Source organism: Amphibalanus amphitrite, unplaced genomic scaffold, assembly GCF_019059575.1.
Source record: "Amphibalanus amphitrite isolate SeventyFive unplaced genomic scaffold, NRLGWU_Aamphi_draft 000049F_arrow, whole genome shotgun sequence".
NCBI lineage: Eukaryota > Metazoa > Arthropoda > Thecostraca > Balanomorpha > Balanidae > Amphibalanus > Amphibalanus amphitrite.
Window position 1 is genome coordinate 1374268 of NW_024881545.1, and position 22436 is coordinate 1396703.

Consider the following 22436-nt stretch of genomic DNA (forward strand, 5'->3'; position numbering starts at 1 on the left):
GCAGAGCTGAGGTGATCGAGTAACAACCGCAACAGCACGGCCAGCCAGTTGGCAGTGGGGCCGGGCCGGAGGGCACAGCCGCCCACAATAGCCGACCTTGCCGGCACAAACACATCAGCACTGAGCCACGCGCACGGAAACGTGCCGAACTGGGGTCGGACGGCGAGGCAGTCAGCGGGTGACATTGAGAGACGAGCGCCAGTGATACCTACAGTTGTGCCCTGAGTTCTTAGAGACAGAGCGGTAACCGCAGGCGAGGCTTGACGGGCACGCGTCTAGGACCAAAAAGCTACACGAAACCATGTAAAAGACACAACAGAAGCCGGGGAAAACCATGAGCCATCCGAAGAGCTTGAGTTTAGGACAGAGCCGTTTGTCCAGTCTCGCGGAACCGGATTAAATCGGTTCACATCCAACGCAAACCGAAATCAAAGTCCGTCTCCATGCGAACCAGTGATGGGCCCAGCTACTCAGAGTTACATGCATTCACAACATGCAAGCCTAGATACCTAGACTCGCGATAGTTCCACGCGTTCACTGGGCGATCCTCCCGCCATATTACCCAGACTCTCTTCTCCGTATCCCAATCAGTCAGAAATTACCGCGTCCGTCACGCGGCCTCCACCGCTGACCTAGAGACCTCTGACCCCGACCTGACCTGACTCTGGCCGGGTTTCAGCCGCTCGTCGAGCTGTTACAGATCACACAGTTTAATGTCCGCAGACGCGGTAATATGACCGCACGCTCCCAGACACCCCTCGCCCACCCCTCAAGTTACGAGGGTGGCCGTGAAGAGACGGTCGAGCGGGCATGCCTTTAGACAGCCGTCTGGGACCGTCGCGCCGTCCAGACAATCGGACCCACGGACGCATCAAAAGGAGACGTCACATATATGGGTCCGAAGCGAGCATCCTTTGCCCGAATCGCTGCTGCAATGACCTTTTTCTCGCTAGCTGGGCAAAAACGGTTAATCATGTTGTCGCGTACTGACCAGTGACCATTACCTGTTCGCACACCGAACATTAACACGCGCACTGCGGGGGGGGGGGGGGGTTGTTGTCAACCACCCCCCTCAACCCCCTCTGGTTTTTTCGCTGTAACTCAAAAACCAGTGAAGCTACGACTTTGAAACTTTGTATAGCTGTTCATCAAACAATTTTACATCACCTCTGAAAAAATTAGTGTTAGGTCATGCAAGGTCAGGTCACCATGTCACGATAAGTGACCTCACCTCATAAAAAGTTTGACGCTGTGCTACATCCACACCATTTGACTGAATGCTATGAAACTTTCAGAAACATATAAGGAGACCATAAGGAGCATTTTATATATTTCGAAATTTTTATTTCTTTGACCTTAGGTCAGGCCACTTTTTGGGGCCCGGCATGCAATTCAACGGTCACCAACGGTTTTTCTTCAATAACTTTTAATTGAATAGAGATAGAGACTCCGTTTGACGTTTATCGTGTTTGTCTTGTCAATGCGGATCGAATGATATGCAGCATGACCTATTTCGGTCATGTCATGACCTTGACCTGAGGTCAACTTTTGAACTTGACCTTCCGAGGTCATATTATATACCATTCGATGCGCCTTGACGAGCTAAGAACGATGGTGTGTGAATTATTTCTCTATCTCTTTGGGAAGAAAAGTTATTGCAGAAAAAGCATTTCCGGAAAATTTGCAATATTGATCTGACATTACATGACCTCTATAGGCTGAACCGTTGACCTTAGGTCAAATCTGAGGACAGTTTAGCGAAAGAGCGTTTCAAGAGCTATCGAATGCTTTTTTTCGCAACTTTCTAGCTCATCTAGTTCCCGAGATAAAGCGGGAAATATGCAGGGATGTCGAGATCGCTAAAAAATCGCAACATTTTGAGTTTGGTGACCTATGCTGACCTCGTTTTTGACCTGACCCAAAAATGGTCTTTGTATTTCTTGTAGATCTCATCTCAACCTATCCAACGCCGTTTACCGCTTGTCGCTACGTTGCGCCGTTTTCGAGATCTCAGGGGGGGGGGTTGTTTTCAACGGGTGCCACTCTCTTCGTCTAGCATCATTTGGTCTAGTGCCTTTTGAGCTAGTGCAATTGGTCTAGTGCTTCAGCTGGTCTAGCGCCAGTTTGGCTAGTTTCGTTTGAGCTAGTGCCAAAGTGCCATTCATTTGAGCTAGTGCCTTTGGTCTAGTGCCGTAATTTCGTCTAGCTTTCAGCAGACTCATTTCCATGATGGAGGTGTATTACCATGCTTGGCACAATAATTAGACTCACGAGGAAAAGATTTTGGAAAGATTTTTCCTTTTTTGGCGCGACCCCCCAGACTCCCCAGACAACTCCCCGCGTCAGAAAGAAAGGTTTAAGGCGGGTCATGACGTTCAAAAATCCAAGAAAACTGTTAAAAATATGAATAAACGCCTGACAACACTTATAACCAGACTAGCGGAAGGCACCATAGAGCGGGCGGAATTCCTTCGTGGCGTGGGATATGCTATCACACTGAACGTTTAAATCCGAAACATCAAGATTTGGGCGGGTTGCCTTTAAGGTTTGAAGAAACTCTATATATGTTTGTTCCGGCAAAAGGGCATCTGAACTAAGTACACCAACATCCGAACATCTGAAATCTGAAGTGTGTTATACATAATCGAACGAACGAAATATATACGACAACGAGACCGAACTTTTTCATGGTAAACATGGCCGAGCATCTCAGGGAACTATATATTTCAAATAATTCGGGAACTAGCACAAATGAACTAGACCAAATATGACACTAGCTCAAATGAAGCTAGCTCAAGTGGCACTAGACCAAATAAAGCACTAGACCAAATGAACTAGCCCAAACGATACTAGACCAACTGACACTAGTCCAAGTGGAGGGGACTCGTTTTCAACCCCCCCTCTGCAGTTCGTGTTCGGCTCAGACCCGCTGCAGTGCGCGTGTTAAAAACGTCGAAACCATGTGAAATGAAGCCAATGAGCAAAGAAAAGCTGTCAAGTCAAACAGATCAAACATGAAGCCGTGGAATGTCTCCACCACTTGTTGCTACGAGACCTAGGGAATGCCCACAGGTTTTCCTTCCCAGCTTGAGTGGATCACGTCAAGAGCCGGCAAAGTGCGTTTAAACACTCATTTGGAACGGCATGCCTGTTTAATGCGAAATAAGGTCGTTGGCAGTGAGTCTTGGAAAGGAAGAAGTGCCAGAGTCGGGTGAGCCATTGGCATGAAGCGTCCCATACGATGATGATGACTTCCTTCGCAAACTTCGATATAATTTTGGCGATTAAGACGTTTAAATGCAAATGGCAGCGCACTGTAGGCCATGCGTTCATCTGAACACATGAAAGTGGGCCGCTTAGTCAACCAAACGGCAATGGGATAAGCGCCTCCTGACCTGGACCTCCATTTCAAACATTTCGTTTGAATACAGAAAGATTGCTGGTGATTTTTTTCTGTACATTATCACCTGTCTAGGACAACAAATCGCGCCCTTGGCCATGTTTTGAGGTAGGGAGGAGGAAAGTGTCAGGAAAACAGGAAATAATTGGATGCAAGAAAAACAGGTTTTATAGAGCACTCAGTTCACAACATTCAGTACGAATGCAGTGAAACTGACGTAGACACTGTTCTTCATAGCTCAGGCATTATTCGACATCGTAATGGTTTAGCGAATCGGTCATTCATCGGATGTTGGGTCGGCAGTGTATCGTAACATAATGCTTGTAGTACGGTGACAGGATGCACTGACAGCAGCGTCCATACATGGACTGCATACTGGCAACATAATCATCAGCAACATCAAACAGCTCCCGTCAGCGCTGAGCCGTAAGCGAACCACACAGTACTTACTCTGCACTGAAGCCATTGACGTGAAGTATCCTCATCTGTTTGACGATAGTGCTTTTCCCCGATTCGCCAGCACCTGGAACAGAGACAGAGATGAGACACGGCAGCACCGGGAGAGAACTGTGACTACGATGAAGAAGCAGCGAATGTACAAAGTTCGTACCTTTCTCAGGGCTGACAATTGTTATGACTGGGTCCCGACCCTCGCAGATCAGGCTAAAACACCTCGAAGCCATCCCAAAATGTATTCCGACTTCAACCATCATCAAGAATTGAAGCATCAGGTTCAAGATAATTCCACATGGAATCCTGCATCCCCGCCCACTATTCCTTATCCTCGACTGCTTTTGGTGACCTTCCCCCTCCCCCGCAGGCGTCCGGGGGATCAGACCACGCCGATGCTGATAGGAGAGGAATCCGGTGACCAGGCGGCCACGTCAACACACGGGCGACTATCAACGCATACCGGAGAGGTTCACAAGAGCCGAGGAATGCTCTCGAACCCAGGCACACCCGGGTTTTCCGAGCGGTGGCCGGTGATGGACCCGCGAGCGCACCACTTCAGGTTGTGTTTTGTACATGAAGTCATGTTTTGTGCGTGGGCTCAAGGCTACAGGACACGAGTCGTATCACCCCGAGTACACCCGGTCGGATTATTTGATGGAATCGGTGCATGACACTCGTGAGGAATTGTCATGCAAGCCACAACCAACCGGAAACTCAAACCAAGCCACACAAGGGGGAATATCACACCGCAATACGGGAAATCCCTGAGCAATGCTACTCGGATATGTCGTGCGTACGCGATTATAACGAATGTGGTGACACGCACCATTTTTAGCGTTGGTGCAGGTTAACTGATGGATTCTGCCGATCTCTGACTGTTCCCCTACAAAAGTGTTGGCGCACTCCGCATTATCTGACCGCTGCACAGCTAGGGTGATCCCCATGTGGTCCATAACAGGGCTGTGACTGTTGCGCTGAGAGGGAGGGGTGACGTCGACACCTCGTCCGTTCGGACCCATCTCCGGGGAGCGTGCTCCGTCACTGTGACAACAAGGTCGTCCGGCCGCTCAGATACCTGTCTATCTGTCTCTCAATCGGCCTCCGTCTCAGAGACGGCACACAAAGCCATCACACGGATACGGGATAATCGCTGACGATTCGCCCACGTCCGGAGGCAGAGAGTCGGAGGAGAGTCATTCTCCTGTGCCGGAGTCGGAATCGCGATGTCAGAAATGTTTCGGCGCCGTGGCACTGATTCCGGCTCATCGATATCTCGGTCGTAAACGAATCGATACCGCTTGCGTCACGGCGCCGGCCCGGTCCGGGATGGTGGCGACCGCACGGTGCACAGGTCATGGCCCCGGAGGTGATCGGTCGTCGGGCGGTCCTGTCAATCACCCTCCGACCAGCGGACCCAGTCACCGGCGCTGCCGGCCGGCGGAGTCCCACATCCCAGCATCCTCCTGCAGCCAATCATGCTGCTGCAACGGCAAACCAGATAGCTTGTGGAGCTGCCCCACCTTTTCAGCTCCACAAATAGTTTACACAAGTCACCGAACAAGTCAGCCTTGCCTCCCCACGAAAAGGTCACTCGACACACATCTCAACGAAGATCTCAACCCTAAGCTGTCGACTTCGCTCAGAGCATCTGTCCGGTACGTGAAGCGCGGTGGGCGGAAAGCAACTCGGGCCACTGCTGATGGCAACGCAGTCCACCGTCGGTCTCCAGAGCGCAGTGATGGCCTGTCGGTCACAGCCAAGCCAAGCTGTGGACGCCCACCTCGCCCCACAGCAACACCACAAGACACGAGTCACTGCCGAGTGCCGGAACGGATTTTTATACCTGGGAGGATTGCAACTAAATGGACGATGGACAGATGGAGTTATGGTGCCACGGCGACCATGATAGGGAAAAATAAATACCTAAGCAAATAAAACCCACACATATCTCCCTATAGATCGTTGACCAGAATGGTGGTTTTCAGTCTGAAACCTTGAAAACCACTTATCAACTAACCTCTCAAAATTAAAATGCATGGCAAAGGAACAGATCGAAGACAGATACCAACGATAATCAACGAAGACGGGAGAACGACCTCAACAACGATATAGTGTTCCATCAGTTTTGCCACATGGATGGCCATTCAGACTGCATCCACTGCACCATCCAGCAAGGAAATCGGTGCAGCATTTCAAGTCTCTCCTTCGGTGCGCCAGTCTGCTAGCCTCTCCGGGACTGCGGCCGGCTGTTTCTCGGTACAAATCCCGCGTATTATGGGAGCGAGCTGACCGGCAAGGAGCGCTGGGTCACCATGGTGACCACAGGTGGTCAGTCAACAGACCCATCATTTCCCTCCCGGCGGCCGGCGGACCGCCGCTGCCCCGCACCCCGGCCTACCACAGGCGCGGCGGCTCGACAGGCGACTTTCTGACTCTCGGAGCCATAGAAGGCATCACCTAGTTCGGAGATACCTACCGCTGCAAACTCAAAGAAATGTCAGCTTGTAGCATATATAGTGAAACGGCACACTGCTCTCAAAGGGTTGGTTACAAGCAGATCATTCCATCTTTACAAGCGCTATTTGTAATGTTCGATTAAAAAGCCACACGTCTAAAATTCAGTTCGCAATCCATTGACCAGGGTTTCAGAATTATCTCAGCTTATGAGCTGGAACAAGCATCAGGACACATCCGACCATCCTGGACTTTCATGGAGCCCGACCTCACTATCGGTGAGCCGCGGGATAGGGCAATGGTCACTGGACAGTGAACAGTCACCACAGTGACGACCCCTCCTATGCTCCTCACCACACCCGCTGCCCTCAGTGCATCCTGTCGTGTGGCTCACCGTCGGCCGTCGGCCAGCCATTGATCCCCATCACAGCCGGAAGCCCGCGTCAAAAGGCACCCACTCAAGGCGCGCGCCGCGCTGCGGGGCCAGCGGCTGGGCGCCTAATGAGCTGCGTGAGGCGTGCTGTAGGCACGGACTGGCCGGCGGACACAGGTGGGTGGGGGGAGAGCGGGAGGGGGCAGAGGGACTGGAGGCAGCACCGGCAGCAACAGGGAGACACACGCAGACTGTGTGACCGGGAGCGGCGTCAGCAGCCGGAAAAGAACAGAAGCAGTCGCAGGTGCAGACGAGCGGGAGTAGTTAGAAGCGGAGGTATGAAGGGAGGCAGAGAAATAAAGAGAGGGAGGCAGGATTATGCTATCAGGAAAATGAGCGGTGGGTGCCTTCCCACTGAGAAAAGGTCATGTGGAGTGGAGATGTGACCAGGGGGTTCTTCATTGTAGGGCGCGCGGACTTCAGAGGTCATCGGCAGGCTCGGAGGGCTTGGTGAGCGAGAAGGGTGGTGCGCTCTAGTAGAATCGGGTCAGATAAGCTAGAGTGTGGACCGCTGACGACCGCACTAGCTTCCAGGCTAGGTGAGCAAAGGATTGGGGCTGAAAAACGAAACTTGCCGAGTTGCGAGCATCACCTTCCAACACTCGTCAGTCTTAACGTCTGCTCTCCGAGCACAGCCTGACCGTCCAAATTCCTGTCGCCGCGACTGGCCAGGGGGCTGCTGTCGCGCGGCCCCCGTGGGCGGGCGACAGCCGGATCCGCCGCCGGGAGGGCGGGGCGGGGCGGGTCCCGCAGAGGGGCCGTGGCGGTCACACCTGGCCACGGCCGGCCGGAGACGGAGCCGGAAGGCTGCCGGCCAGCTGCAGATTCTGTGGCCGGCAGCGGTCGGGCTGACATCAGCGCCGGCGCGCGCTCAGCTTCCCCAGAAGGCCCGCGGCCGTCCGCGAGCTGCCTCAATGCCGGACGCAAACCGGTTAGATGCCGCAGACAGACGGACGGACGGAGATGGCCTGACGGGGATGATCCGCCCGCTGCTGGGGATGACACTATCACGCGGACAGGGCAGGCGCACCACGAGACCAATCAGCCACATTCCTGTCCCGGCGAGGCTGCGCGCTGCCTCGAATGACACCGATCCACGACCAAGAACAGGAAGCAGGAACTACAGCACCTACGCACTGTACCAGCAGCACCTTGCACGTACACAAGTACTGGATCACAACTGACTTGTGCCGGCCACCTTTCTAATCGGTCTCCAACGGTGTGCCAAGTTTGAGCACAATCGACCGGGCCGTCGGCAGAAGTGGATCATTGGATGCGGCCTCTGTACACGTGAGCGTATAGTCTAGTAGCACCCAAACCGTGACACATAAAAATGCGTTGCCAGGTGGGTTCCCAGTCCAACCGATAGGCAAAATTTCAACGCTAACTCGGCTCCTAGGCTATGTAGCGACACGCGGTAAGCGGCAATCGGCATGCTAAAGAGTGTCAAAAATAATCAGTAAGATACATTGTCATATATTGGGTATGGTCAAAGGTCAGGTCGCCAGAGCTCATCAAACATCAAATTTTGCCTATTTCAACAATTTTCGAAAAACCGGCGCATGACTCGGAACCAATAGAGCTACGGCGCCGCAGAAAAAATCATTCGATAGCCCTTTTACCGCTCTTCCTAAAGTGTGTCCTCAGCTCAGGTCTGACCTAAGGTGAATGGTTTAGCTTCTAGAGCCCAGAGGGCAAAAACTGTCAAAACAGCTGTTTTTACGAAAAATATTTTTTTTCTGTTAAAAACTTTTGACACAAGAGAGTCACGACATAACTTTTGCCAGCATCGTGTTCCTCTTGTCGAGACGCGTCGAATGAACTATAATTTGACCTTGTTTTGAGAATTTGACCTCAGGTCAAGGTCATCCTGACCGGAAAAGGTCATGCTGCATATCAGTTGATCCGTATCGTCGAGCTGAACACATCTTCACCACTCTAGCATGTCTCTATCGAAAGTTACTGTTAACAAACTGCTGGGAACATTACATGACCTGATATGACCTCAGGGGCACAAAGAGGGGTCACGGGTGCAATTTTCCGATTTAATGTGTCACGTTTACCTACGAACCATGTATGCGAGTGTTTATAACGACGTTCGTCCAAAAGAGTAGCATTTCAATTTTCTACAATGGAATTGTACTAATAATGGAGAGGTCGCAAAATTGACCTAGCCTTATGTCACAAATATCCAAATTCCGGCATAAATTTCATACATAGGTACTGTTGCTCTTATCAATGGCTGAAAGCTTCAAAGCAATCGTTCAGCCGGTGCAGCTATAGCGAGCATTGGAACGTTTTCTGAGGTAAGGACACTTGACGTGATCTGGTGACCTGACCTTGAACGAGCCGGGTTTGGAACTTTCATAACCTGTGCAGAAAACAAATGTATGAACAGCTGTTCAATGAACAGCAGCGTTGCACGTCGCCGTTTTCGAGATATTCACGAAAAGCCTGAGGAGGCGACGTAACCCCCCCCCCCCCCCCCAGCACGACGCGGGCCACAACAAGAGAGCATAATAGGGAATCCTACACAAAATCAAGTGCGATCCGAGATCCTCCACTGACAAGTGCGAGACACTCTTCTACTAAGTCAATTCACAACGATGTGCAAAATCTGAGCACAATCGGCCCAGCTGTTCTTCGGATGTAGAAGCAGCACCATGTCGAGGGTGCTCAAAAACGTGATCACGGCGCTCCTCATAATTTTCCGCCAAATTACGAAAGACTTCGGTTCAAACCAGCTCGTAATACCTAATGATCCAATATCCAAATATCCCTATCAATATCCCTATCACTAGTAAGATGCCTTTTGGGACGACAAACCAGCGAGAGCGAGAGTGAGCTCTACACGTGCAGAAGTGCGAGAGGGTAACTCAGACTGACTTGTGCACTGTTCAATGTGCACGGCACCAGCCACCATAATAACCGGCCACTAACAGTGTATCAAATTTGAGCTCAATCTGTAGATGTAAATCGGCCGTATGTATAGATCAACAATTCATCAGATTTGCAGTGTGCACAGCACCCAAACCATGCGCCAAATTTGAGAGCGATCGACCCATCCGTCCTCGAAAACCAGAAGAGACCCTTCCATGTACGAGCGTGCAATGGGGGTCACCCACCCCATATGCATCAGGAACAGTCCAATACTTGGTAGACGGAATTAGCCAACCTTACAAAAAGGGTGCCTAGTCGACCGTCCCAGCGGCTGCTGAGATATAAGCCTTCCAAAAGCATCACCACGGCCGTTCGGCCGGCCAGCAGCTCATAATCGTTATCTCCCACTAATATACAGAATATTTTGCGAAGCACTCGCTCGTAGTGACCTCATAGCTCTTTCACAAGGAAGGCACTGCTCAAAGTGTATGTTATAGTAGTTCAATCTAACATTGTTCATGACCATTTCGATTTTCGGCCCAATGAGTTCCTAATGCATTCAAGGAACCCTTGAGTGTTACAATAAGAATAAAGTTTGAGCAGCCATATTAGGTAAGTTCAAAGTTGCACCATTTATCATGCAATTAAGTGTGTCTATAGTGAGCATTCGGTCACAGCATTAAACTGTGACACTCCACTCGTGTGATGTGGCGCAGTCTACCTCTCCAGGCAATTGATTGCCTGTAAAAAGTGGAACATCATTATGTAGTCAATGGATTAGTCAACTGATACATATCATCATATCATCCATACCTAAACATTACATATTCTTTCCATAGAATTCTTGAATTTGATCATGAAATAAATCAGTAAACATATTTGTCCTATTGTCCTAAGTGCAAACTATCACACACACAACTAGTGATGTCATTGTCAATCACAGAAAATTTCGATTTCGATACAAAACCAAATACCAACAAAATCATGGGAAAATACCCAAACTGAACCAGCTTGGGAATGTGACAGAAATACCAACCTTTTACCAAACTTACTAGGCATCTCTTTTACATATAATGGGGTTGCATAATTGATAATACTGACAAAAATACCAAAAACATTAGGATTGAAATACCAAATACTGAGTTGGTATCAGTTTGGTATAAGTATACCTAAAAGTTGGTAGGTAATCTCATTGACATCTCTACACACAACTGTCCCCCTGCAGTGCATTTAGCAGCCTTTAGGACATTCTGGAAATTTAGAAGAGGGCATGATGCATGTGCAGCCACAAACACAAAGTGAGAACACCAAACTGTATTGACAGATGTGGGTCCATTGACCTATACCTACAAGTATTTGAAAATATAGATAAAGCAAAATGTTTGGGACACAGAGGCACACAACTAGCAATGAGTCAGCATTATCTTATTACTATCCAAATGTTGGGGGTATTTTTGCAGCATCTGACCTGTCCAAACCTATTAGTAAAGTAATCTTGGTCCAGAGGTAAAGCAGTATGGACCCAGTTTGAAATGCAGGCACCCACCGGCCACCACAATAGGAATTATCTCATTACCTAAAACTGAAATTCTACACTTATCAAGGGTTTGTACAGCCCAAAACCCCTGATTCACCACCAATACATCCTGTTTGCTAACAGCACACATAATTATTGTTCCTGTTGTGCTGATGTTCAAGAAACTTTATGCTTTTTTACATGGCATGCACCCAAGCAATCTTTTTACACTTATTTGAACAGGTGGACTCAAATGATCCCCATGGAATATGGATCTACATATAAATAAGAGCTATGAACTGATTGATGTTGGGTTCTTCAAGGCATCTTAACCTTAAAATAAAAACCTTTCTCACAACTTTTATTACAAGACCTAAAAAATAACAATTTTTTAAATATTAGTATGTACAGATCAAGTCCATACAAATTGACGAGTTCATTGACAGCCACACATGAATCACTAGTTAAATTCATCACCTACTACTGTCACTTTCCCTGTCATACATGTCAATACAGGTCAAATCAATACATTCATTTTGATATAAATCTTTGCATTTTTTTTCAAAATGCCTCTGATTTGCACACAATAACAAATATGGATCGTGGTACTCAAATTTGGGTTGTCTCAGGAGCACCACATATGCCACAGATCATTAAAAACAATTATTCCTGGTTCTAATATTTAAGATTATGACTCAGTGGGGGAAACTGTGGTCAAATCTTCTATTTTTGGAAGCCTTCCATTTTTGGAAGGACCTTCCATAAATGGGTATGCATTTTCCAAAAATGGAAGGCTTCCAAAATTGGAAGGTCTAATCTCAGTGTTCCCAACTGTGATTCACATTCTTTGATTTAAGTTACGGCCTTTTTAAATGTGTAACATTAATAGTTGATTTTGCCATTTATGATCATTGATATAAGGAGAAGCAGCAGTGCTAGTGTTGGTAATACAGGCATGCTATGTCAGTGTACATAGTGATATAATAGCATGGTGTCCTGGCGCACTGCTCTCTTTTTCTACTTCTAGAGGACACATAGAAATTCAGAAGAGAAAACAGCTGGTCAATAACCAACCAGGAGGAACACAGCTATAGCCCTGACAAAAAATGGTTTAAATTAAACTTACTATTCCTCATATAAATTGAAGATTCATGCTCCTTCGATAGAAAGTAACACGAAAAACGGCGCAGCAACGCCTATTTAATTCGTCCCATATTCCGGAAAAAACATTGAAAAATGACGAGACCTCCACCCAAATGTTTGGCAAAAGCCTTAAAAAATTGAAATCAACCACACAATATGCTAATAAATGCAGAAAACGGCAACAAATACAAGTTTTACTCGCCACTACACTCCCGAAACCGCCGCACTCTGTCCAGACAATTCCGCACTGTAAATAAAGTCGGCGGTATCGAACAAGCATGGCCCGTCACTAAAGTACTTTTAAGGATATTTACTTTTCGTTTTTGATGCTTTTTGCTTACAAAATGTTTGATAAAGTCTTATAAAACCATCGTTTGTCGGTAAATTTTTGTCAATTTTCCACGACTCATTACTTTGAAAAATTACCTAAAATACATCCACGCTAGGATTTAGGCATCCACGCTAGATTATGGACACTTCACTATGGCGAATAGAAAGCGACCAGGGGCGATAGTCGCATTTGCCTCATGTTCGGCGGAAATCGGTAAGTTCCAACATATGCGCAACATTTTCTATATTTGGGTACGATGACGTCGTCAGCGTACCCATTTTTGGAAGGTGCGTACCCATATATAGAAAATCCTTCCAAAAATGGAAGGCTTTCTAAAAATGGAAGATTTGACCACAGTTTCCCCGACTGGACTGGAGCAGCTGTCAGAAAATAGAAAAAAACTATATTATATTTCATGTATTCTGATTGTTTGTAACTGTGTCATAAAAACATCAATAATTTGATCCATTCCATTATTGTTAGGGTCCATATCACCTAAATATTTCCAGGGAGTCTGTGTTCAAGGTCATTGAGAAAAGGGCATACATATTTACATCACATATTCTAAAATACTGTGATTTATTATCCCAATGGCTCACCTGAAATGCTCATTAAATAAACCAATAAATTTCACTGTCAGGTACAACCCAAAGTGAAACAAGCTGTGTCATTTCATTTTGTTTTGCTGGTCAAAAGATCACACACGTGAACAGTTCAAGTTGCAATAATGTGACCGTTGAACTGCTAGGCACTGAAGGCGCAATTGCTATGAAATGATAAGTAGGTGAATAAGTAACAAAATAAAAACAACTTACCTAACAACAACAAACGGTGTGTGGCTCGATACACCTGTTTGTCCTTCTGGATTTGCTGGTTTATCTTCTTATTCTTTTCCTTTTGCTTTTTGGATTCATCTGCATCTTGTTTTGATGCAGCGCTTCCAAAACAACCCATGTCATAGGGCCTGCAGTCCAGGCAAAGGTAGGCTAGGAAGCCTGGACGGGCTTCTTGCTGCCTGTTGTCTTTACAGCCTGGATTACCTATTTTGTCTGATTTAGGGTTTCCACAAACACAAATGCAGAAGGGGGGACATCTGCCCTCTATGTCACATTCCACCATCCCATGATGATGTCAACACACGCCATACAATTCGCAACCACCACCACCGCACCACAGAGAAAATATACGTCCACGGCGACACGGCCGCCGGACGCGAAGGGTGGGACTGGCAATGCATTCTGGGTAATGGTATCCCGTTTCAGGCCCAAATCGATGGCATGTTCCGGTTTTCCGTATAATGGAAGACATTTTATCCATTTTAGGACGGCAAATGTTTGTCATGGCACAAGTTTATCTTCTTCTCTCGACTAAAATGAATTTCTTCCCTCAAACGTTGACAGATTCAGTGCAAAACCCCATTTACGAACACATCCCATACCACCCTGCCATCTATGATATAAGGCATGTGGGGCGACATCTGTAAAAGCTATGATAGATGGCAGCAGTGAGCGGTACTGCCCGCAAAGTAGCCAGGCCAATGCATGTCGATCGCTTCCCCTCGCTGCAGAGTCCACCAATGTCGGCATGCCAGAAGGCAGAAGCTGGGGTCAGTGAGAGGAGGGAGGGGGGTCATTAGGGTCATACACCCTATGGCATATATAGGAATGAATTTTCATGAACTTCCAGGGTCCTTATCCTGGCTTAGTCAATTTTCACGAGGCTTGAGAAAACCACGACGTCTTTTTACGGCCCCCATACCGGCAGTTGAGCGCACCGTTCCGTCCTTTTCATCCTCAGGATGTTCAAATCCATCTCCTTCACGCCTCAAAGCTCTGCTTCGGACTGGAAGAACTTTATTCCATGCGGGAAGTGCCTGCAAAAAAGCAGTTGAGAGCTCCACGCGGGTCGCCGGGGCCTCACACAGGTCCCTTAGGCCTTAGCGTCCATATCGATCTCTAAAGGCTCTGTACTGGTCTCTGAGGGCGTCACATTATCCTCTGAGGACCCAAAATTCGTCTCAGGGACTCAGAGCGCCCTATATCGGGCTCAAAGTGCCCATATTATATGCTTGTATGCAGGGCTGCGGAGTCGGAGTCGGAGTCGGAGTCGGAGTCGGTCGGAGTCGACAGTTGTGACCGGAGTCGGAGTCGGAGTCGGAGTCGATTTTAGAAACCCGAGCCGGAGTCGGAGTCGGAGTCACCGAAAATCTGTCGACTCCGCAGCCCTGCTAGGTCTGCGGAGTCGGAGTCGGGAGTTGGAGTCGGTCGGAGTCGACAATTCTGCCCGGAGTCGGAGTCGGAGTCGGAGCTGGTTTTTGAAAGCCGGAGTCGGAGTCGGAGTCGGAGTCGCCGAAAATCCATCGACTCCGCAGCCCTGCTTGTATGTAACCTGTGCCTGCCAACATGGGGGGAGGGGGGGAGGGCCTTTCGGCCTCCTCGGATCTCGAAACCACGCATCAGAGCGACAAACGGTAAACGGCTTTTGATACTTTGTTCTAATATGAAATATCTACAACAGATACGAAAAGCATATTCGCATCAGGTCAATACTGAGGTCACCAGAGGGCATCAAAAATAAAATGTTTATGCATTAACCCACGCCCCGCTGGGCTATTCAGCCATACGCGCCCTGCTGGGAGGGGGGGGGGGGGGGGGCAGATCCTGCCCCCCCCCGTCTACCTTTCGAACCGATGGTCGTAGAAAGACGGGGAAAACGGCAATTGAAAGCTCTCATCAATGCTGATCTTAAGAGCCCGAAGCTTTTTGCTAAAGTAGGTCAGAGGTTAGGTCAAGGTCAGGTCAAGGGTACAAAATGCAAGTTTCTACAGTATCGGCCTTGCACGGTAGTTGCCGAAGAATGGACTGAGACTGCATGCCCAAAACGCGTTCTTAGGCTACCAAGACAATATTCGTCGCATACAGCATCATTCAAAGGCCAAGGTCAGGTCAGGTCAGGTCACCAAAAACAAAATATAGAAAAGGGCATGTGCGACACATGTTTTATGAGTCATTTTATTCATAGAATTCAATAAGCACACTCACTAAGTGATATGGACCACCTCTGGATGAATTTCAGGTCGAGGTCAGGTCAAGGTCAGGTCAAGTTTATTGAGGTCAAATTTTGAAATTGGTTGTTAAGGCCTAAAAAGGTGTCTATCTGATGCAGTTTTTCACGGCAAATAAAATGGTGCTATTTTTGTTTCCGTACGAGGTAAAGAAACTTCCTTTCTTATTCCTTATTCCTTTTTTTGATACACTAAAAATTTTGGATTTTATAATTATTTCCCAAAAAAGTCAATTTTTTTAAGAAAACAAAATTGGACCAAAATCCAAAAGTTAAAAAAAACGAGATGGCTATTTGAAAGACAAAGTAGAATCACGTATAACCTTTTTGTTACGTCTTGATTCCTTTAAAAATGAAGATGTTAGCGGCGTTTGAAATTTGGCCGTTTTTGAGGCGAAAATGGCGAACATGACGTCACTAAAACGTCATTTTTCTCAGAAATTTTCCGACGGATTTCGCTGAAATTTTCAGGCAACGTCTTAACTTGATATATGATAAGGTACTGAAAGTTTGAAGTCGCTGGCGTAACGCGTTTAGAAGTTATTGGCGAAAAACGGGAGGGGGGGGCAGATTCTGCCCCCCCCCAGCGGGGCGCGGGTTAACATTTCGCTTTAGAATATATCTTTCGAAAAAAGAAAAATTTAAACCTCAACGGCCGTGGGGGGCGGGTGCCGCCCCCCCCCCATAGGGTTTTTTTTTCGCGATAGCTCCGAACAAGCTGGCGATAGAGAGCTGAAACTTGGCATACCTACCTGACCTTTTATTCAAGCCGGATCTTTTAAAACCAACCGCATTTTCGGGTCACGTCAGGTAAGTGACCTATGACGTCATAGATAGACCTCTGCACGGTCTTCAGATGTCGCAACTTCGCAACGCCCTCACTGCCAGAGGAGCTTTCACAGGGAAATGAAACTTGCAGGATCTAATATCCATGTCGAATTTTACAACTTGTTTATCTCGGATTTTTCCGAAAGGTCATATGAGGTCAGGTCATTTTCGTGACCTTACCATTATAAGTCAATGGGGAAAAAATGAAAACTGCTATTTTGGCGCCGGGAACGATCTCCCACTATCCCGAGCACACATAATCGTGATTTGATGCACTCCTCGCAAGGTTAGGTACATGTGTCGGCACTTTTGAAATGTTGACCCTGCGTGACGTCATTTATGACGTCATTAGGGTCATATTATAATTTCGTCATTTAACTCCCGATCAAATTGAACTAGCGAGTCAGGAAAGCCACCGATGGACTCAGGAAGACCCGACGAATCGAATGATATGCGACATGACCTCTTTCGACCAACTTCGTGACCTGGGGGCGCTGACCTGACCGTGACCTGAGGTCAACACCCTAAGCTGACCTCACCCAAGCAAAAAGTAGATCATTCGACGCGCCTGAGCGAGGCGAACACGATGCTTCCAAAATCACGGCACTGCGGCCGTTTTTTTTTTGCGAAGCTATTCACCAAAAACGGAACCTTACCATAGGGCACTTGACTTGAGCTTAGAGGCTACCGGCTGACCTAGGACCTTAAAATCAGGTATCAATCTCTGCGTCTCGTAACGGCGCACACGCTCGTTTTTTCCGCGACGCGCTAGCTCCACCAGGGGCGAGACGGCGAGGGGGGTCGTACCCGCCCCCCCCCCCCGGCCGGCGCGTATGTAGAAAACCAATAGGTCCGGCGAGGGGACATAAAATTGGCACCATGAAGTCTGTCTCTCGTCCGGATCTCTTTCCCACGCCCCGTAGGGGGAGGGGTAAAACGACCCCCCTGTCCTTTTCCGTAGATATCTCCTAAATGACTACAGATATCGTCACCAAGCTTTCAGCATCCCTTTGGGCATCACTTTTACGCATTGTGACCAAAAATTTTTGCCATAGGTTATGGTAGTTTGGCCACAAATGACGTCAGAATGACGTCATGTTCTGCCATTTTCGAACAAAAAAAAGTTTTGATCAATTTTTTTTTAAGAAAAAACGTAAAAAATCCCAAAATTGTTCCGAATTTCGAAAAATGGAAATATGTGATAGTCCCTGCGCTCTTCTATATTCATACCGAATTTTAGATCGATACCTCTTTTTTTGGCCAAGTTATAGTGAAAAACTGTTCAAAATTGATGACGTCAAATTTTGGAACTCAATTTTTAGCAATTCTAGACCACGTAGCGCGAAACAAAGACCACCACTGAACTCCCCGTGACGAGCTGCATCGAATCAATACCCATTTTATGCACAAATATCAACTTTGAAATTTGACCTTTTTTGATCCGACCTTGACCTGACCTTTACCCGTAGGCGGCGGAACGGGGAGGGCACCGGGGCACCGTGTCCCCCTTTGATTTAGGCATTTTTACATTAGCTCTATGGGCGTAGCATGGAAAGAATGGGACCAAAAGTCGGCAGTGCCCCCCCCCCCTTAATTGAAGGTGTTCCGCCGCTACTGCCTTGACCTGACCTTCACCAGAACATAATCTTAACTGATCCTAAAGGCTGCCTGACCCACATAATCGTATTTGGCATATAAAATGGACCATAAAACATGCATCATATGGTATTTTCATATTGTGACCCTCAGTGACCTGACTTCTGTGACCTGACCTGGTATCAGTGACATCAAATAGCAAAATATGTGTTTGACGAACATTTCCCCATCGATGATTTTCAATGAAATGCGTTTTACTTGATTTTACAACGCATTTCTTGAAATGCCTGTAAACGGTGAAAATTCGACCTTTGACCTGACCTGTGACATCATCGGTTTGACCTAGGCCAATGAAATTGGGTCACAAGGTAGTTCGTTTCCTGATGGGGCTATCCAACACCGTTTGCCGCTTGTCGCTATGTTGCGTGGTTCTCGAGATCTTAGGGGGAGGCAAATTCCCCCCCCCCCCCAGCAGGGCATGCGTTGCTCAGCAGACCCCAACGGGGCGCGGGCTATGCACCGCTTTGCTAAAAAGTAAAATTTTTAAAAGTAAAATTGGCAAAATTTACATTGATGATCTCTGGTAACCTGACCTTTGAACTGATCTAAAAATGATCAATTAATTGCTTCATTATTTTTGACGCTCTTTCGAATGCCGCTTACCGCGTGTCGCTACGTGGCTCAGGAGCCGAGTTAGACAGGGTACATACCTGGCACCGGCTGGTCAAAATGTTCCACATTTATACACAAATGTTGTACCTATTTTATCTCCTAGCTTCCCTGACACTGCCTTTGGATGACAAATATGATTTCAATAATTTTACTATAAGTTATTATAACATAACAAGACCATGGCCGGCCTACCTCAGTGACAGTACCAACAAAATTCAGACTTATTATGCATTTTGTGCATTACCATATTCAAGATTCACCGTTGATTTTATAATGAATTTTGTTTACAATATATGTGAATTTCTAGCTTCTTTTGCAACGATCGGCAAAAGTTGCGCCAACATTAGTTCATCAGCCGGGGGAAGCCCGGCATAGTAAGCTCTTTTTCATTTTTATTACATACCATACGTGCTGTATAAAATGTTGATATCCTGCTATCTAGCTAAGTTCATTGGCCGTGTTTTCCCAAAAATTCGGTTTCGTGGAATAAGTATAAGATTGAGAAAATCGAGTTTTAAAAAAGTGTTGATTTTTCTGGGGTAAGCCCGGCATAGGGGTAACGCCGGCCACCTCCCCAGCGCTTTACAACGAGTTGATGAAACCATTATGTGTTTTCCAAATGTTAACGGAAAGTGAAATATTAAGGTACTGATTAGCTCTGGACATATTAGAGTTTATGTCACTACTGGTATTTTAGCTAGCGTCTACAACATATACAGTACAGGTCGATGAAAATCGTGATGCAAAATTGACAAAAAATGTGTATTTCAAAATTTCTTAAAATTTATTTTTCTTTTTACCTTAATGCATCATATTGCATATCATTCGACTCGGCTGATGAAGAAGAACACAACGACACCATTTTTGAAGTTCTAGCTTCATTGTCTGTCGCGTTATCTGCAAAAACGTAGTTTGACCCTAGTTGACCTTAAGTGACATGACTGTCTTTGTCTATGATAACATGTTTATTTTCGAAATTTATCTTTGATCTAGGTGTAAACCAAACCTGCTCAGTACCTATTATCTCATGGAAAAGAGTGGTTTAGTGGCATTGCTCTCGGTTGGGGGTAAGCTTGGCCACTCGCCCGGGGTTACCCCAATGTGCTAATTTTTATTTTAGAACAGCGATATTCGAAAAAATGTCATACTTAAGCCAGCCTGCCTCGTCACCCCTCACTACAAACACTTAAATGGTCCTTACATAACATTCGTATAAATATTAGTACTGTATGGTATAACATTAACAGTGCAAGATATCTCAGTTTTTAGCTAAAAACCCTTAAAATATCATTTTTGCGCTATAACTTTAACAATATGCAATTTGTGTCAGCCTTAACTTTTTTGCTGGCGTTACCTTAGCTGCCACGCTGAAAGGACAAACAGTTGAGCATTTTATTGTGAATAATTTAGTCGGAAACGGGGTGGCCGGGCTTCCCCCGCGCCCGGGCTTCCCCCGGCTTCCCCTAAACTTGGCCGTGATAAGCAGTCAAAAAATATCTGTACCTTATTTGTAGTTTTACCCCCTGCTACCCCCTATTTAAGTTCTGTTTTGATCTTTTTAATAAAGATCATGTTGAGTGGAATCGAACGCAATTTTCATTTTCAAAATCTGACCCATAGATCTTGAGGTATCAAGTGAGGGGTGGTAAAAAACAAGTAAAAACCACACTTGCGACTAATGGGGTAGCCGGACCTGAGCCTGCCACTAATAGGGTCAAGGTCAGATCCGAGCCACTCAGGTCACGAAGCTGGTCGAAGGAGGTCATATCATTCGATTTAACTCCTTTGACCTTAGAGACGTCATAAATGACGCCAGGCAAGGTCAACAATGCAAAAGTGAAACATCCTGCCTCGCGAGAAGTGCATGAAATCACGATTCCGTGTGCTTGAAATAGTTTTAGATCATTCCCGACACCAAAATAACAGTTTACCCTATTGACTTATAATGGTGATGCTGATGTTACGTGACCGACCTGAACTCAGGTGATTCTCAGGAGAATTCCGAAACATGCAAGTTGTGGCAGGGCATATTTTAAGGCACTTACTGCGTCCCATTCTGGGACGCAGCCCCCTCGCCTTGGAACGTAGCCCCTGCTGATTTGGCCCACTGCGTCCCTACCCTGTGCCGTGTCCGGTTCCCTGACCTGTGCCCTGCTGTGTGCCCTGACCTGTACCCTTCCCTCTAAAATGTCCTGTGCCATGCCCTGTAACCTGCCGTGCCCTACTTTCTGCCCTCCTCAGTGCCCTACTCTCTTCCTTGCCCTGTGCCCTTAGTCGTAGCGCGTGCCCTCTGCTCAACTTTGGGACGCAGTAAAAATTTGTTAAAATATGCCCTGAGTTGTGGGACCTCTGGACGATAGGTACTCACGTCTTATGCTTTCACCGCCCTGTGAAAGCTCCTCTGTCACCGAGGGCGCTGTGAACTTGCGATATTTTAGGACAGTGCAGACTTTCGCACATGACGTCATAGGTCAGTAGCCTGACCTGACCTGATTATGCAGATGGTTTCACAATATCCAGTTTGAATTATAGGTCTGGTATGTCAAGTTTCACCTCCTTTTCTTCGGCGTGTTTGAGCTATCGCGCTAAAAAAAAAAAAAACTATGGCGGGCGGCACAATGAAAGCGTGGTTTTATGCACTCCAGTTTCGGGGGTCCCTGATTTCGAATTTCGCACTTTTTACCGACGATAATGTATTGCTGTATTTGGAATACGCCGGGCCAGGTCAGGTCAGGTCGATCATCAGGCTTTCCGCCGGCTATCCATAGTCCTGTGATCGATATCAAGCTAGTGCTCGTAGCATGCGAGTCGTGTCTAAATTCAGGCAATGGCATAAAACGTTCCAAAGGCGAAGCTTCCATCGACCTTGGAATGAAACAACAGCAACAAAAATAAGCCACCCAAACTTTCCAATAAAACGAACCCTCGCCATTCGGGATATCATCTGCGACAATACTCAATAGCAACCCTTGTCTTCTTTGACGATCTGCTGTATCGGGAGCACCCTTTCAGCGCGGTACGGTCCGCCTGTATCGGAGCCGCGCTGTGTGCCTGCGGCCGGTCTTTGGCGGACCGCTAGCCGCTGCGTCGGACCGGAACGCGTCACAATGGTCTCGGTTGACGGGTGCCGACAGGCGCGTGCCGCCGGAGATGGTGCGCCATCCGCCGCCGCTGCGCCACCATTGTCGAGCTGCCCGAGAGCATGTCCGTCTGTCGTGCGCTTTTTGGCCGCCGGCCGAGCGCAGACCTTATGGAGAGCCTCATACCATCCATAAACCAACTAGAAGAGTCATGCGCGGGCTAAATTAACCTAAAACTAGACTTAAACAATTCGTTTATGATGTACTTACATACAATAAAAACACCAAAATCACCCAACGTTTCGTGTCAATCACCTTTTCAAAGGTGATATGATAAGTGAATTGATCGATATCCTTCAATAGGTAGCAGTGCCAGCGATAGGTGTATGCATGCTGAAGGAAGTTAATGGTCTTCCTCTTCCTGTGTTTCCTGTGTTTAATGGTTAACCCTACCGGAGGTTTAACAATGCAGTTATTGAAATGAACTGTTCAACAATTGTTCAGCGCCATACATGAAATTATATGAAACAGTAGGAAATTAAAAGTCATGAAGGCTGAAATATGCAATCGTTAAGATGATAAAAATA

At 47.1% G+C, this 22436-nt stretch overlaps 1 protein-coding gene across 2 annotated transcripts in view; it reads right to left on the reverse strand.

Annotated features, from left to right (window-relative positions):
* The window catches only part of LOC122377741 (guanine nucleotide-binding protein G(s) subunit alpha-like), a 38720-nt gene extending 24881 nt beyond the window's left edge, over positions 1-13839 (reverse strand). The window contains exons 1-2 of one of the 2 annotated variants that reach the window (XM_043358115.1): positions 13426-13839; positions 3851-3923 (exon numbers count right to left, since the gene is read on the reverse strand). In XM_043358115.1, the coding sequence (XP_043214050.1) occupies positions 3851-3923; positions 13426-13729 (377 nt within the window). In that variant the 5' untranslated portion in view covers positions 13730-13839. The remainder of the gene's footprint in view (positions 1-3850; positions 3924-13425) is intronic. The other variant, XM_043358114.1, reaches the window with a different exon arrangement.
* Positions 13840-22436: the final 8597 nt, after the last annotated feature.